The 17,011-nt window shown below is 43.7% G+C and overlaps 1 protein-coding gene across 2 annotated transcripts in view; it reads left to right on the forward strand.

Moving 5' to 3' along the window:
- The window catches only part of LOC119391066 (monocarboxylate transporter 9), a 78,448-nt gene that overhangs the window by 34,961 nt on the left and 26,476 nt on the right, over window positions 1-17,011 (forward strand). For both annotated transcript variants that reach the window (XM_037658751.2, XM_037658750.2), the window contains exons 2-4: window positions 3,786-3,957; window positions 6,160-6,306; window positions 7,855-7,998. In XM_037658751.2, coding sequence (XP_037514679.1) covers window positions 3,828-3,957; window positions 6,160-6,306; window positions 7,855-7,998 — 421 coding nt within the window. In that variant the 5' untranslated portion in view covers window positions 3,786-3,827. The remainder of the gene's footprint in view (window positions 1-3,785; window positions 3,958-6,159; window positions 6,307-7,854; window positions 7,999-17,011) is intronic.

Genomic DNA, 17,011 nt, shown 5'->3' on the forward strand with positions numbered 1-17,011 from the left:
GAACGGCAGCGCACACCGGGTTAAGACACATACACGAAGCAAGAAAAAGGACGACACTAGCGCTGAACTTTAAGTGATCTTTGTTGACGACCACACATGAGGCTGGCATTTCTGAGAAACTGAAGCAGCGCACGATTAGCTTTCTGTGCGATTACGATAAAAAGAAAAACAGTCATGGGGTGTTGCTTGTAGTTTCAATGTATGTGCAGTTTTTCGAAAGAAATGAAAAATAAGTTAATCTGGAGAAAAAAACTCGCTGCATATTTGTGTCAAACCAACATTATTCGCGTTTACAACCCATTCCCTTTCTTTCGTGATTTCATAGTGAGTGCCTCGACTTGCCAGGTTTGATGCCTCCAGGTAGCATACGAAAATTTATTGCTCGGCTGCCTACCCGCTAAAGGATTACTGCGGTGTGTCCTGAATGCGTAATTTAAATGGAGTATCTTGTTTCAATTTTTGCAATGAATTTCTGTCGACTGCTCTGCCGACGGAGACCGGGAAATCACGGTATTCAAGTCATGCGCTGCTTGCCTATAAAGAGATGTTGCTGGTGGTGACACGAATTGCAAGGACAGTCAGAACGAAATAGAAACGGAATAGTTTTGTGGTGGTATTCGAAGCTGCAATGAAGGATAGAATTAGTGCGAACTATTTATGGAAAGCTTGTTACGCGCGCCGTACCGCAATGTAGAACTTGCAGCAACATGGGAATATATAGTAGTAGTTCATTATTTACAGCAAGCAGAATACAGAGCTGACTACAGGGGCAAGGGCTAAAGGCAAACAGCCTGACAAAGGCCCCTGTCTTTCCGCAGTTCGTGATAGTGAGCTACAGATAGTGAGCTACACTCGCAAAAAACACGAAATCTTTCCCTCTAATCTGTACGAAAAGTTCCACGTAGTCCCCGCCGCGGTACCGGGAAAGTCAAGAGAACAGACTTTTGGGGTAGTTAGTTTGCAACGTTCATTGAAGCCATGGCGCTGTTAAGACAGGGACCACAGAAAGAGGGCGGGACGTACGCGCGTCCCGTCCTCTTTCTGTGGTCCCTGTTTTAACAGCGCTATGGCTTCAACGAACCGGAAAATTCAGCGGGTCTAGTTGAATGGCTAAATTGTAGATATTAACTTTTATAGTGGTAACTGTCATTTCTTACAATATCTTATAAGCTGTTTTGGTTAGTATACAGCAATAATGGTATAATAGCCTGTTAGACAATGAAATGAGCTGAAAGCTTCACAATTATTATATATCATATAATACTGAATTGATTTGTGAGTCCCTTATTCCCGTATTTACAAAACTGGATACTTCGAAATATTTCAGAGGACACTGCTGTGTTTTTTTTTAGAAAGAGTGCGATACTGTCTCTCTTTATGACTGCAATGTTTACGTAGCCATGCCTACATACTTTGTTACCATACCATGAACCTATGGAATATCTTGCTTGCATTTCATGAAAATACTGTTCAATGACTCTAAGGCCGAGGATACTTATTTTACGCAACTCAGAAACACAGCACATCTACTCATTCTGGATCTGCTCGTCTGAATAAAGCGGTTGGTCTAAGCTTGTGTTTGATTCTAGAGAGAATAAACTTATATTAAAATGAAAGGCGCGTGTATTGCGCGGTCAATGCGGGAGGTAGCGCAGCAGTGGCAAATCATTGCACGTGGTCTCAGAAAAGGTGAATATAGATTCTGTTGCCTCAGTTGTGAAGCATTTTGGCTTGATCTATGTCTTTCCCTGTGATAAGTGGATATTTGAGGCTATACGTAGCTGAACCATGGCAAAACCCACTTGTAACAAGAAATGCCAGGCTCTCTCAAAGGGGACGTTGCAGCTATACCATATTACGAAGGGAATGTACTGCCTGATCCCTCCGAAAGGATGTGAAATTCTTCGAAACAAAATAAATGCGTATACCTTTCTGCAATATGTTCATTCCAACGTCTATAAGGGACTGACTACAGTAATTTTTACTGTTTTAGTTAGTTCATGGATTATGTATACCGTGTGTTTCTGTTTGACTGCTGTGAAGCTGCCCAGTGTATGAGGTGGCCAGGTTCCCCTCAAGCTGCTCAATGCAGCTTTTTGCCTGGTCATCCTCGCAACCTTCTTGTCAATACACCCCATTCAATTCAATTTCTCTATAGTGCAGATGAAATCCCACCAAGCGACTTTTCATGAGGTCGCTATGCATGGAAACAATGTGGTCAAAGTTAATCCGGAGCACCTCGCTGCAGCATGTCTCATTATCATATCTTGGTTTCTGTGCGTAAAACTCCAGCGAATATTATTAGCGAAGCTTTTTGTACTTCACAGACTTCGGCGTTGTACGCGAAAAGCACGGCTCCAGGGAGTGCACAGAAATGCGGTCCTTGAAGGTGCGCCTGTCACAGGTGTATTCGTAAGCGCCGGTTTCGAATAACTAACATTATCTCGATCGTGAGCTTGTCGCCGATCAGCCGTCTCTGATATGTCAGTCTGATATTTGATCAAGGTGATGTCGTTGCCACATTTCATTATTGCCTGGATATGAGCACAGAGCCATCGTTGTTGCCTGTAGCAGTTGAAGCGTTGCGCGGCTAAACGCGTCCATCAAGGTCCAATTCCCGGCATGAAGGAAGGATACAGACAGAGGGGAGCGTTGTGCAATGCGAAAGAAAGAAATAAAGAAAGAAAGAAAGAAGGAAAGAAATAAATAAATAAAGAAAGAAAGAAAGAAAGAAAGAAAGAAAGAAAGAAAGAAAGAAAGAAAGAAAGAAAGAAGGCACACACTCGCCAAGCATGGCTTGCCCCATTTTTCCTATGGGGCAAGAGCACCTTAATTATTATGTCATGGAAACAATGGATAAATAGTTACGTGGTCTGCTTACCGTATACACGTAGTTATAGCGGCACCCACTTACTGTATGATTTCCCCCTGTGTTTTTGTGTCGCTGGCGCTATACTATCGTTGTTGACTGCTCCAACATGTCAGCATCCTGCACGATACTCTTTGCGCGTGGTCAGCAATAATTTGCCCCCCAAACTTTCCTTTCATTTCACGTAACTATCACTCACAATTAGTCGTCCAAGGTTTGTGGTGTGGCAGCAATATCTAAACGCGTGGCATCCTCTATAAAAGCAGGTACTGTTGTGAATCAGGCACGCGCACTTGCTTCCCCCACTCTGTTTTCCTGTTCTATTTCAGGGCGTCGAGCGGCGCTGCTTAGGCACCGAAAAGGCACGCGTCCGAATCGGCGCAGCGGGCGAGCAGTCGTTCTCGCACCACCACGCCCTGTCCAGGAAGTCAAATTTTGCGCACCGGGGGGAACACCATGAGAACTCGGTTGTACCTGCACTCACCATTACGCATACTTCTACATGCCGCGACCCGTCCGGCCTCTCGAGCTGTCAGGGCTTCGTTGAAACGCACATGGGCAATTTGAAGGCCCTGTCGGCGAAGGGTTGTGGCAGTCTAGCATATAAAAGGGCGGAGCATGTTACTTTTAGTGACAGTGCGATTGCTCAATGGATTTGAAACCCTGCTGGCGTCGTACCAAACAGAGCAGGCAAGACAGAACGCGGATAATGCTTCGGTGGAAAGGAGAAATGAATTGCCGTACTCTATCGGAGGCATCCGCTTGTTCCGATTCGAGAGCGGTGTTTCGACGCACGTAGGTGTGCGAAGCTTGGACATTCAATATTCAAGGATACTGGCGGCACGCGGCGGTCTCTGAGAAAGCTGCGAAGAAATTTATTGTGTGTTTATCTTTTTTTTTTACTTCTTACCTGCAGTGTATGGCCCGTGAATAGAAGCGCCTCCGTTACCTGGTCGCCATGACAGTCGCGGACAAGGCGTCCACTGTTTCCGAGAAGAAGAACGGGTGTGCAACAGCGCCGACAAGCAATGCGAAGAAGGGCATACCTCGCTATGGGCCGGACAGCGTGCACAGCTGGATGACCGCAGGTGAGAAGATGATTTTTTTGTTGTTCGCCCTCCCTAAGCAACCTGAATATATGAGTGTTAGGTGCTAAATATAGAATTTCTGTCGCTTACACACGATTGTTATGACAACGGACACACATTGTTTTTTAATAAGTTGTAACAAGAGATGGCACGTGTGACGATAATTAAAGTTTTAATAAGTTGTAACAAGAGATGGCACGTGTGACGATAATTAAAGTGTGTGTGTGCTATACATTTTGTGACATTTACTGCCCGTATCAATACGTTTTGCCTTACGATGTATCAGTCTATCGGTAGCTCTTATTTTGCGCTTAGTGACCATTTTATATCGTGTTCTTTGCAACACTAATTTTACAATAGATCAGTAAGCTTTGCTGCCGGAGGAATTGAATGAATAGACGGGGAGAAAACTTACCTTTTGCGTTCAACATAATGGACCCCACAGTGATAATTATATCTAGTTTTGGTCGATGTGAGCGGAATACCCGGTTCAACCAGGTCGTTACTGAAGCGTTCGATCATTTTTCTCTCTCTAAAATTTCCTCTGCAGCATCTTCTGCGTACAGGTGCCGATCATAAAAAGAACATTCGTTATTTGTCATATGCGAGCAGGTTGTCATCGCCATGGCTCTCCTAGATGACAATCACGAAAATATATATAGTGATTCTAGGGCGGCCATTCGCGCTTTCAGTGTTGGTGCTGTGTGCAAAGAGGCCAGAGCAATACTCGGTGAGAAGTCAATTACAGCTTATACCCTTACATGGTTCCCTGCTCATATGGGCTCCATGATAGAAGGGATTATCAATCTCAATGAGCTGGCCAACCCCAGGGCGCGAGGGTTATCTATCTGCGACCATGGAGGACTTCTGGGTCAACCTAGAGGATTGGTAAATGGGGATCAACCGACCACGTACAATGAAATTAATTTACATTTCGCTATGGGTAGGAGAGTCTTTCCGCTCCCAGCTCGGAAGTTAAATAGAGCGCAGGCTTTGACACTGAGATTGCTGCAAACTGAAACATATTGTAACCCTGCCTTTCTGCACAAGCTTTATCCTGATGCTTTTCTTCTGCTTTATCCTGATGTTTATTTAACTAATTCATGCATGAAATGTGGCGGTTTAGCCACTTTACACCACATGCTGTGGGAGTGCCCCTTGGTACGTGGCACTGATACAGCATCGGCCAGCAAGTGGGGCTCCGCTCTGAGGAGTCCGGACATTCAGTCACAACTTTGGGCTGTCCAGAGGGCCGACGATGCGGCGGTAGGTCTCGGCCTGAGTGTCCCGTCGCAGGGGCGGCCCGCCGTGTGCTAAGGCACACGCCTCCAGACTTTGTTAATAAAGTTATTCTAATGTAATCCAAATCTGCGATCTTTACAATCCATATATATATTGCAGACAAAATATTGGGCGTGAATTATTCCACATGCGACGCTTTCGCCAAAAATGCCCGCCACTGAGGAGTTATTCGTTCAATGAGGTTGTATTTATTTATTTTTTCATTTATACCTCTACATATTTACAAGGACTACGTGAGGCACGTTTTGTGTCTTGCAGAGAGACATGTTATCGTTCGGACACTGTGCATGTAAACAGGCATTGAGATATTGTACATTCGTGTAATCAGGCTTCGTTGTAGCGCAGAAAAGGACATGGATACCAGAAAGATACCTACGACGACAAACAGCGCTGCGTCGACACTATAGCGCTGTCCGTCATCGTACGTTTCTTTCTGATGTCCATGTCCTTTGTCGCGCTACAACGAGGCTTAAGATATTACCCATTACCAACAAGCTCACGTAGCCACCTTCAGTGAGATAGGAATGGTGTGCGAATAGGAACGTCGACAGCACAACGCTAGTTTTTGCAACACCTGCTGCGCTCGGAGTGTTTTAGTTTTCTTCGTTGTACCTCCACTGTGTCGTGTTGGTCACAGGTTAATACTTTTGTACAGTTAACCACAAGTTTACCAACACAGTCAAAGCCAGTGCCATTCTCAGAACTCTAAGCCTTGCATTAGGGTGGCTTTAGTTTATTGTTAAACGCTTGAACATGAGCCAAGAACGAATTGTGTTATATAGAAAAGTTTTGTGTCTTGATTGCAGCAAAACGAAGAAACTGCGCCGTTTTTCATGTGTGTGTAACAAGCACTTGTTTGCCCATGTCAATTTTCTGAAATCGTGCTTGTATGACTTGCAGGAGCATGCGCCCTTGCAACGTTTTTCGGCGTTGGCGGGCGAAGGTCGAGCGGCTTCTTGTACGTGGCCATTCTGGACACCTTCGGCGCCACCAGAACACAAGCTGCATGGCCCATCATATTACTCGGCGGTGTTCTACTTCTAACAGGTCAAGCCTCAGGAACTTGTCTGTTATCTACAACAGCACAAGAAGAGTAGCTACAGAAGTGCCCACTTTCCCAGAATAACTCTGAAATCTATGCATACATTCATGCGCACAAAAACTGATATAAGCAAATGATTCCACAATCGTCTGGCGTGAAGGAAACATACGGCATGCATTCTTTAAACACAGTAAGTAATTGACACAAAATTGCAAATACGTAAAACCCACGCGGACGGCAGTAACCGCACAAAATGTGGCTTACTCGAGTAGCCTGGGCGAAAGTTTAAATATTTTGATCAAGTGCCTATTGCAGACAATTCTAGAGATTTTAATAAGGGCTCGGACAGAGGACTGTAAATTACTATGATTGGACGCAACTATACGAGATTCATCGGAAAAGAATGCTATTTCATCAGTGACTTCAATGAGACATCGAAAAGTTCAGTGGAACTGACTAAATAAAGAAAAGTTCATCAAATCATTCATGTGCTTATGGCTTGTGCGCGCATGTTAAAAAACTACTTGGTCACTAAATTTTCAAATGATCCTAATACACCAGAATTCCATTCGTACACACACCACATTATTTTCTGTACTCACAGTAGTAAAGATGAAATCTCAGTTATAAAATCGACATTGCGCATGGGTGTTCTCTCTTTGCTCGAAGCAAGAACAGTGAATGAATTACTGAAGCTGTACTATCGTGAGCAATATGAGCTCGAACACGCGAGCGCTTGGCGAATAGTCTCGCACCCTACATCAGATGATTCGCAGCGGCCGCTGTCAGAAACAAACTGGAAAGGGCGCCGCGCTTCCGTTAGCTGTTGACACTCCCGCCTCGATCGTTGCTGCGAAACGGCAGCTTATAGCGTGGCTGCTAGCGGCAATATGAATTCACATCAACGCGCACAGCCACAGCCAATGGCTCATAAACCTATGTAGCTGCTGCGATATAGGCTGTGACGTAGCCTGCCGCGATGCACAGGCTAGATGGTGTTGGCTGATCATTTTGATACGCCTCTTTTATTTTTGTGTTTCGTGCAAATTTTTTTCCTTATCATTGCTAGCGGTCGATGGCACGCAGTCAGCTGCTGCTTCGCAGCAGCGCTATCGAAGCGGGAGTACTAACAGTCAGCGCAAGAGCTCCCTCCTTTCCCCTCCGGTTCCGGCGGCAGTGCCATCCACGTGTCACGTAATCTCGGTTTTGAGGCTATTTGCCACGCGTTCGAGCTCATATTGCTCACGATAGTACACTGAAACGTCGTATACATTTTATATTGACGCTTTCAATGCGAGATGCAAACTCGAGGCTGGCATATCTTATGGAACTCAGGAGCTAGGCGCCAAATTATGTTAGTTGAAATGCCGGCACGAAATTCTCATACATGCCTGAAGAATATCGAATGTATCGCGTAGTGGTCGGGCTAATGTTGGAGCTACCCTAAATGAGACCGTGGTACCGTTCGCATCATACTACGTCTGAAACACATTAATATGGTATGCAATTTAGGACAATAATGTGTTATATTTAGGTTCATTCTGGCTTTTCAGGTCTCATTGCTGGGCCCTTAGCTCACCGGTACACTCCACGCCCTGTGGCAATAGTCGGTGGGTCCATCGGAGCCCTCGGACTTATGGTCTCGTACTTCGCCACCAACACTGAATACCTCGTTTTCAGCTTGGGCATTGTCCATTGTAAGTAGGCTTTTTATACTCAATGATTGAAAAAAAGCCAACAAATAGATATGTGAATCATAATCTTTAAATTTAACGGAAACTAATCTTTCTGTAATATTTAATTCATAGATGGAATCGCGTAAACATTAAAACTTGTTTTTTTTTTTTTGCAGCTTGCTTTCAGTAGGAAAGGCTAAATAAAAGCGCTGTAAAGTTTGTTTCACAAGAAGCACCCCCCCCCCAAAAAAAAAAAAGAACAGAACGGCAACATAAATCCATTCAGGACGCGCATGCGTCTGACAAGTATCTATAATCTAACTGGAAGTGCTGAAAAAAAGACAAACAGAAAGGACGCAACGCGTGCCCTAAATTCAAACAAATGACTTCTTTCAATCGAGGCACCCACGTACACGCAGATGGCGCCGTCATGTCTTGACAGATTGTCAAGCGAAAGGCCATGGCCATCTTGCTTTAGACTGACTATACGCCAGGCCGAACGGCTATGCGCTTGTGAATACCATAATCAGTGTTGGCGGTAACGGGTTACAAGCAACGCCGTTATCGGTAACCCGTTACTTTTTTCGGTAATTCAATAACGTACTCGCTTACATTTCGTAACTGCAACGGCTAACGTTACGTTAACATTTTTCGGTAACGTGAGGTGTTACGTCAGTCGTTACTTTTTATTACAATTATCCCGGGAGTCTTACGCAGAACTTCTTCGTGTCGTACGAGCCACATTCCCAGAGCTATCCTGATGTTGCAGTGGCGGACTGCTATCGGCCTGGCAGCTGTTGGCAATAGGAGTATCATCTAACAGTGCGTACGTCGAGCACCTATTTACCGCAGCTTCGGATGTATTCACTAAGAAGCGAGGCATGCTGTCCGACGACACCTTAGAATTAGAGCTGTTGCTTGAATTGTACAAGATATAGTTGTCAGCATGTTGTCCCTGCATTACTATAGCGCTGCTTAAAAGTTATGTTTTCTTAATAAACTTTGCTTCGAATAACAGAGAGCTGAGCTAGTTGGTAAGTATTCATTCTAAATAGACAGGGTGTGCAAACACGCACACAAGAAAGAAGTCAGAACACCACTAACGGCGTTAGTGGTGTCCTGCCTTCTTTCTTGTGTCCGTGTTTGCAGGCCCTGTCTGTTTAGAATGAAACTTTGCTTCTATATTTCTGCGGGTATAAACTTATGGTTGTTGGATTCTTGAGCGAACCAGGCTGACTTTGTGCGCCTTCGCACAAACATTCGCAATTTTCGCGGCAATGATGTATAGTTAAGGGGGCGAAAATGATTTATGCTGCAAATACTTCTTCCTACAAGATCTGCGCATATGTTTTGTACGCTAGGAGAAGCACGCCGTCAGAATTACTTTAGATTTGTTGATAGATAAGTGATGTTTCCTTTCCGTAGAGCGCTGATGATGAAATCTCATTTCCAGTTTACTGTCACCTTAACCATAAACACAGTTTGCGGCAACTTGACAGTTTACGGCCTCTTTAATATTGTTAAAGTCCGGCAGACTTGTGCAAAGTTTTCTAGTTATATCAGTAATTCACCTAAAATCATTGTTCTGGTTAGAGGCTTTATGCAAAATATAAATATGAGGTTTATTGAATTGTTATTCTGCTTCCTGTAGCGAGGGCGCACTGATTCAAATTTCCGAGCCAGCAGTAATGGCAGAAGTAACATGTTAGTTTTTTCTGTAACGCTAACGGTAACGCGTTACCTTTTTTTTGTAGGTAACCCAGGGCGGCAACACGTTCATTTTTTTATAGCATAACGGGTAACGTATTTATTTACATTTTTTTGGTAACGCAATCAACACTAACCATATACAGCATCTGTAGTCTTCCGCACAGCTTATGCGACGAAATCACCAAGGTCCTTTGTGTTGCCTTTCGCCATTGCAGGAAGCCAAAAACATGATTTCAAAATTTAGCGCTCTGTCTGGGCGAAAACTGACCCTGACGCACGCTTGCACTATTGGCCAGCGAAGGTGCTGAACGCCATGTCGACTGGTATCGCAAAATAAGTTCAACATTTTGGAAGCTTTGGCGCTCGAGCTTGTCCTCTTAGGGTGATAACTGTTGTGTCTTGCCCGGCCTTGACCCGCCGCGGTGGTCGCGGGATTGAATCCCGGCTGCGGCGGCAGCATTTGGATGGAGGCATAAAGTAAGAGGCCCCTGTGCTTAGCTTCAAGTACATGTTAAAGAACCCCAGGTGGTCAAAATTTCCGGAGCCCTCCACCTATGCGTACATGCTTGCGTTATGACTTATACAGTTGTATATGTTCATGTAGACATGAATTTGGCTTTCTGCGGCATCCCCTGCACGTAGTGTCTTCTCTTTTCCACTTGTGTGTCTATTTAGAACTTCACATCTCCCGCGAAAGGCTCTCTGTATGTATACCATCCTAATATATCTGGTATTATACATTTCGTTGTAGCAGGCTTTTAAACAAAAACATTGATTATAACTGCGAAGGTCGAAGCGCTGCAAGAACATAAAATAGCATTTGTGGGTGCACCATAACTTAAAACGTATTTTATTGTAGCGTAAATTATTCTAATATCAAATAACTTGTTCAAAAGTTAATTTTTTACAGCTGCTACAAAACGTCAATTCGATATGCCGCATAAGACCCATACCGCCCTTCGTCGGTAGTTATCAAGCTATAAGCATTAGACAGTGAATCGTGCATGTTCTAGGCTGCTGCGCTTGTTAGATGTCTCTGTTACAAAGGAAAAAAAAAGCTCGCTGCGATGCTTGTGGTGGAAGCGAAATTGATCTGCGATGTGCACGAACATAAGCGCAACACATAACCAAATGCAACCTAAGAATTCTATAACCTTTCGTGCAAATTGAGCTAGAATAGGGACAAATCCATTATCAGTTATTAAGGAAACGGCGCGAAAACGTGAACGAAGAGAGAAAATAACAGCACAAGCGCATGCGTCTCCCTCCGTCCACGTTTTTCGCGCAGTTTCCCTGATAATGGAATACTAACGCGCCCAACAGTCTATTCCAAGAACCACGCCGACTCAACTGCATCCCTTCAGTTCAGTTGCTTTATCTCGTAACAGCAGCGAGTTGGACGCGGCAGAGGCTTTCTGCTCTAAGATCACTGCAGTAGTGGCGCAAGCAACCTTGCCTCGTGTAGCACAAGAGGTTTTAGCTATGACGAGCACCACAGAGGCGGATGAACCTTTTTCGATCATGAAACTGCTTGGAGAATTGGCACTGGTGAACAAGGCGTCATCTCCCGGACCTGACTACACTGCAAACGGGTTTGAGCCTTTTAGGGAGTTTCGGGCTCGACGCATAACGTGCATCCAAAAGGTACTACGCAAAACCCCCTTCAAAACGAGGTTCAAAAGAAGGTTTTATTTACATCCTTTAAGGGAGTGATTAGACGGAACTAAGAAGGTAAATTTGTGTTTTTATTGAACTCATTTTGAGGGCCTGAACGGAGCGCATTGGAAGTTTTTCTGGTTCTTTTGAGAGCTTTTAAAGCCTCCTTTTGGAGGTAAAGTTGGTGTTTTTATGTAAGCCATTTTGGGGGCTTGAACAGAGCGCATTGAGAGTTTTTCTGCTTCTTTTGAGAGCTGTTAAAGCCTCCTTTTATACGAGGCCCTAGAGCGGTCGCGAAATGAAAAAAAAAAAAGTATATTTTAGGCAGTATATTACGTTTACCGGCCAATTTCCGCTACTATTCATCACTATGACATAATAGAATATTGACATCAAAGTATTTATGCACAAACATGACATTTGCATACAAGTACGCACGACACAGGAATCGAACTCGCGACCACACGCACTCAAAGCAAGCACTATAACCATTACACCACAGCGCCAACACTTGCAAGCTTGCGTTTTTCGTGGGCTTATATATGTACCAATGTATATACAAAGCGGCTGGCAACCCGTCGGCACAACTTAGAACTTCTGTTCTTGTACCATCGGCGTGTGTTTGCTCTTGCGGAAGGTCAATACATAATTTGTGGGGCGTCATGCAGGCCGAGCCGATCGACGTAAACACCCTCGGCTGCGAATTTGCGAATTCTCCGGTTCACCATGCCGTGCCGCTAGAAAAGTTATAAACGTGTGCCCTCTTCGCTCGCGCTAAATTCGTGAATACCAGCGTGACAAAGGTATCTTCAGATGAGCGAACGTATGTGCATTCCATGAACGTATGCTGTGGAGCAATTTTCGTTATTTCTGCAGCCGCGAACTGCGCGCGTCCAGATGCGGCAGCGTGTTATGAGCGGTTCGAAGACCGCCTGCGTTCTCATATGAAAGTTACACACGCAGATGCCCGACTTAGAAGAACATTGTAACGCGCCTATATTAAGCGCATTTCATGCGCGCGTACTGCCGCGAGCTGCACGCAGGGGCAGCAGCGCGCTCTGAGCAGCTGAACAAAAATCTGTTTCCGCAATTAGCGCTTATTCGCAATGCACCCTTTAGCGCGGACCGCCTGCGTTCGCATATGAAAATTACACACGCAGAAAATTCCAGAGTCACAAGGACATTGTAACGCGCCTACATAAAGTGCGTCGAATGCGCCCGTACAGCCGCGACCAGCGCCTTCTGAGCAGCTGAACGCTTATCTATTTCCGCAATTAGCGCTTATTCGCAATGCACGCTTTAGCACGGCATTCAGTGATTCTCTATAACGCATATTCAGTATTTATTTGCTTTCATACTCAGATACTACCTACATTTCTTACTAATTAGCTTTTATTGGTAAGCATCACGCCACCGCGTTAAAGCGAATGCCTAACGCGTGCTCCAAGGTCAAGGACAACCTCCCCAGTTTACCAGTGACAGGTCTCCCACAAAACAAAAAAGTTAATGTACTTGCACTTCTCTCTTGTGAACGTCCATGTGTACTTGGCCCTCCCCTCAGACAGATGATGCAGTACCCATTAAAAAAAGGCATTGCCCTCTTCCTCAATGGAACAGCTGTTCTTGAGAAAATATGGTTCTGTTGAATTACTTCACCACAGCAGCAGAGAGGTTGGCTTGTTTGCAATTCAGAATTTCACAAGCGTAACACAAAAACACGAGGAGTGTGGTAAATATGCAGAAAACTGGAAAAAATATCGTATGTGCACTCCCTCGTCCACCTGCACACTACGTTAAACTTTATTTATACAACAGCAATCTTCAATTATGCTACTATTGTTAAAAGATCACCCAATCTACGTTAGAACACAGTGATGACTTTCTGTCTTTCTGTTGCCTATCTTCTACAATGTGTCATAATCTGTGAATCATCTGTTCAATGTGTTTGGTAATAAAACACAAGCAGTTACATTGAGCAGGCAGTGTTTCAGCAATTTGTTTTGCAAGCACAAATTCATTTCTTCAATTTGCATGCACGACAAGTAGTCATACTTCAATTGATACAAGAACCAGTGGTTGCAACTTTTTATTGGAATCAAAACAGCAGCAGTTCTCGTGTCATTGTGAGGATATACGTCTATATTTCTATCGTCGTGCACAGAACCTACTCCCAAAACTGAACACGTGGAACAACATATACAGTACAGCCTAAGCACTATACATAATTCACAGCAGTAAAGCAATACGAAAGTAGGGTGTAAAATCTCATCATGATGCGCACTAACGTGTGCACTTCACCGTGCCAGTATGTAAGTATAATAAAAAAAAATAAGCTACCCAAGGAACTTGGTGTCAGCCTACACACGAAGGCAACTAATTAGGACTATAAGGCTAGCATCACTTTTGGGAAATATGAAACCGTGTAGACAGGCAGTTGTACAGTTTTTTATTGCATTAGTTTGCCCTATGGCATCAAAACATGTCGCACATGATTTTGGAGTTGAGTTTCCTACAAAAAATCCCAAAACAGACCTGTGGTGTTGACTGTAGGTCCACTTACCAAGGTGCATAAAAGCATTCAGCAATGCCCACAAAATTACAAGGTTGCCTTCATATGTTGCTGTACATATTTACTCACAGATACCTGGAAGCCATCGTAAATTTCTGGAAGTGTGCTTGGGAACTTGTCGGCATAATCACATGACTGCAATGTACCAATACTTCTAATATACATAACAAGTACAGCCATGCTTTAATGTTTTTATGCCAGCTAGTGCCATCTGTAACTCAAAAGTTCATCCTTAATTCCTCACTTGATGGCTTACACATAATTACCACATTGAAAATAATCCAAGCACCATGGCTGCAACGTCAACTTGCAATTAGGCAATCACAGGCACTAAATAAAAAAAATTCCTGTAAATAGTGACTGGTCGCTTTGCACATTGGATCCTAGGACTTGATATGGCATGAGGATGAATGAAAATTGACCACACATATATAGAGACTGTGAAACAGTCAGGAGTTCAGTTCATAGGTAAGGAAAACGTGAAAACGAAATCAGAACACATAGCACCAAAGGGGACGGAACGACACACTACTAACAACTGAAGTTGAACATGTGCGGCTTTTTTAGTTATGTGTGTTTATATCTTTCTGTGGTTTTGATTACACTTCATTTACTACTAGCGCATTGTCCTGTCTGCCCCCTTCATTCTTCTGTGGATGTGTGATGGTTTAGTCTTGTAATTTTTTCGTACGGTGTGTTTACATCTTTCTGTGGTTTCGATTAAACTTCAGTTGCTAGTAGCGCGTCATCCTGTCCCCTTCATTTCTCTGTGCTGTGATTTTTTTGCACCCTTTTTAACTATGAATATACACCAACTCGCCCAACTGCCCCTGTTAAGACTTATGTTTGCTGAATAACACTGGGTCCACTCAGCGTCTTTTTAAACAATGCGAAATTTTCAAATGCACACGATATCAGAAAGGTTGCACGCAGTATTGCGCATAACACTCTGCATCAATACCAGTGTTGGCCTAAATGTGGTAAGATGTACGAGCTCTTCGACATAGTGTAAAGTGAGGCACATCAGGGTGTTCCCACAATCATGGGTGTCGGCAGGGGTTTGCACAAAGGGCACCTGCCGCGATCAAGACACACCAACACTTGACACCACCCAATGCTCTCCTACTCACCAGGCCAACACGTTACGCCGCCTTGCACCCCCAAGACAAAATCCTGCCGACACTCATGCCCACAATACACTTGCTTGAACACAGACTGGGGGGCAAGCAACACTTGCTGCTTTGCCAGAAGTGTATTCCTGAAAATTACACAAAAAAGAAGTCCACTAAGATTTCTTATACATAAAAATGAATGTCTTACCGAAGATTCGCACTTGACTATCCTTATTGCAGACATTTTGTCAAACCACGAAATAAATACAAAATTGAGATACTGCTAAGTATTTCCTTGTGAGCGTTTCACTTTGTGTGCACAGGGCGAAAAACAAACGGATGTAAAAAAAAAAAGCGAAACACCACCAGAAGTGTACTCTTGCCATTATGTGGGTAGTTTTTGATGTCAGTAAAGTTATCATTATAAGTACACTTTAAAAGGTTTGTGAATGTTAGCAAGGTCTTGATTAACTGCACCTACTCTGTTTAGGAGTGAAGATTGGGCAACTTGGCACTGAGCCATGGCAAAAATAAACAGCGCACTTCTAGTGAGGATAAACTAAGACCTGGGCACAATAACAGCGCTTTCACCTTGTCAAATTGTGTCAACAGTCATGGTACTATGTGTTGACCTTGAAAACTATGGCAACATAATGCAAAACAGCTAATTAACGAGAGGGAATAAACAAGATGATTCAACAATCTGGTTCAACAGACTCAACAGCTGACTTATATCAATGCGATTAAATTAGCCTTGCACACCTCCCAATGGCTAAGAATATGCACATGTAACCTTGGCAAATTCCACTGTTGATACGTGACCAATGAAGTTGCATTCCTTCCATGCCGTTGAATGGCCGTTCCTTCTTTTCTGTTTTCACTGTTTTCTGATTTTCATTGTTTTCACTAGCGTAAATGTTCACCCTTTTTGATTTTGTCACTTTGCAGATGGCGTAGGTGTTTTGCCTTTGAATGTGCACGTTTCTTCTGCTTTGTCTTTCCTGTTTCTTTTTGTATGCGTATATGTTTTGCCTTTGAACATGCGCACGTTTCTGCTGCTGTCTCTCTTTTTGCTCTACTGGGCCTTGTGCACTTCTCAAGCTACCATTGTCGCTTTTCACTTGAGGCCCATTTTCTGTATTTTGCTGGAATAAACATTTATCCATTCATTCAATACCATAAAACGCATGTGCTTCACAATACACACTGCACTTAGCAGATGTCTGCCACATGATATGGCCGTCATTGTATAGCTTTAACATGATTTATTCGTTCTAGCTAAATGAATCCAAGCTAATGATGTTAATGTACCTTGATATGCTATTTCACTGTTCCTTGATGCATATGTATGAAGGTACAGTGCTTATGTACCTTAATATGCTTTTTCAGGAGACGGGCAGAGTGCGCAATGCAAAATTGTTGCCGAAAAGTCTTTTCACTTCCTGACAATCTGTGCTTCGGTGGGTTCTCACAGTTGCATGGCGGGAGAAAGATGTCCAGGGTAGTTGACTGCATCCAAGGTAGATGCTGCAAAATGAGAGCGCACGGTCTTGTCACATGTCAATGTGCGCAAATTGACACGATGACGAAGGCAAATGAAGTTAGAGAAAGGAATAAATCGAAAACAAAGTTGTCCTTTATGCACATTCCATCATGTGACAATGTGATAACCGTGGCCTTTTGCTCTAATGTATATTCCCTGAAAGCACCATGCCTCATTCATGCTTTATCGCAGGCAAGAAAATGGTATCGTGCAAGCAACTTTATCAGGGCGCACTCCAGGGTCGATTGACTGGTCGTATGAAGCATGAGTGATATTCACAGAAGTTCCAAAACATGCATCACACATCACTGAACCTGAGTTTAACGACTTAAATGCGAAGCATTTGTTAAACACTTCTACGACTTTGAACGGATCTATCTACCTATCTATCTAGCCGCCTCATAGCTCGTAGCTCGTGTGGGTGTTTCGTTAATGGGATGTATC

This window comes from Rhipicephalus sanguineus, chromosome 4 (genome assembly GCF_013339695.2).
Source record: "Rhipicephalus sanguineus isolate Rsan-2018 chromosome 4, BIME_Rsan_1.4, whole genome shotgun sequence".
NCBI classification, from domain to species: domain Eukaryota; kingdom Metazoa; phylum Arthropoda; class Arachnida; order Ixodida; family Ixodidae; genus Rhipicephalus; species Rhipicephalus sanguineus.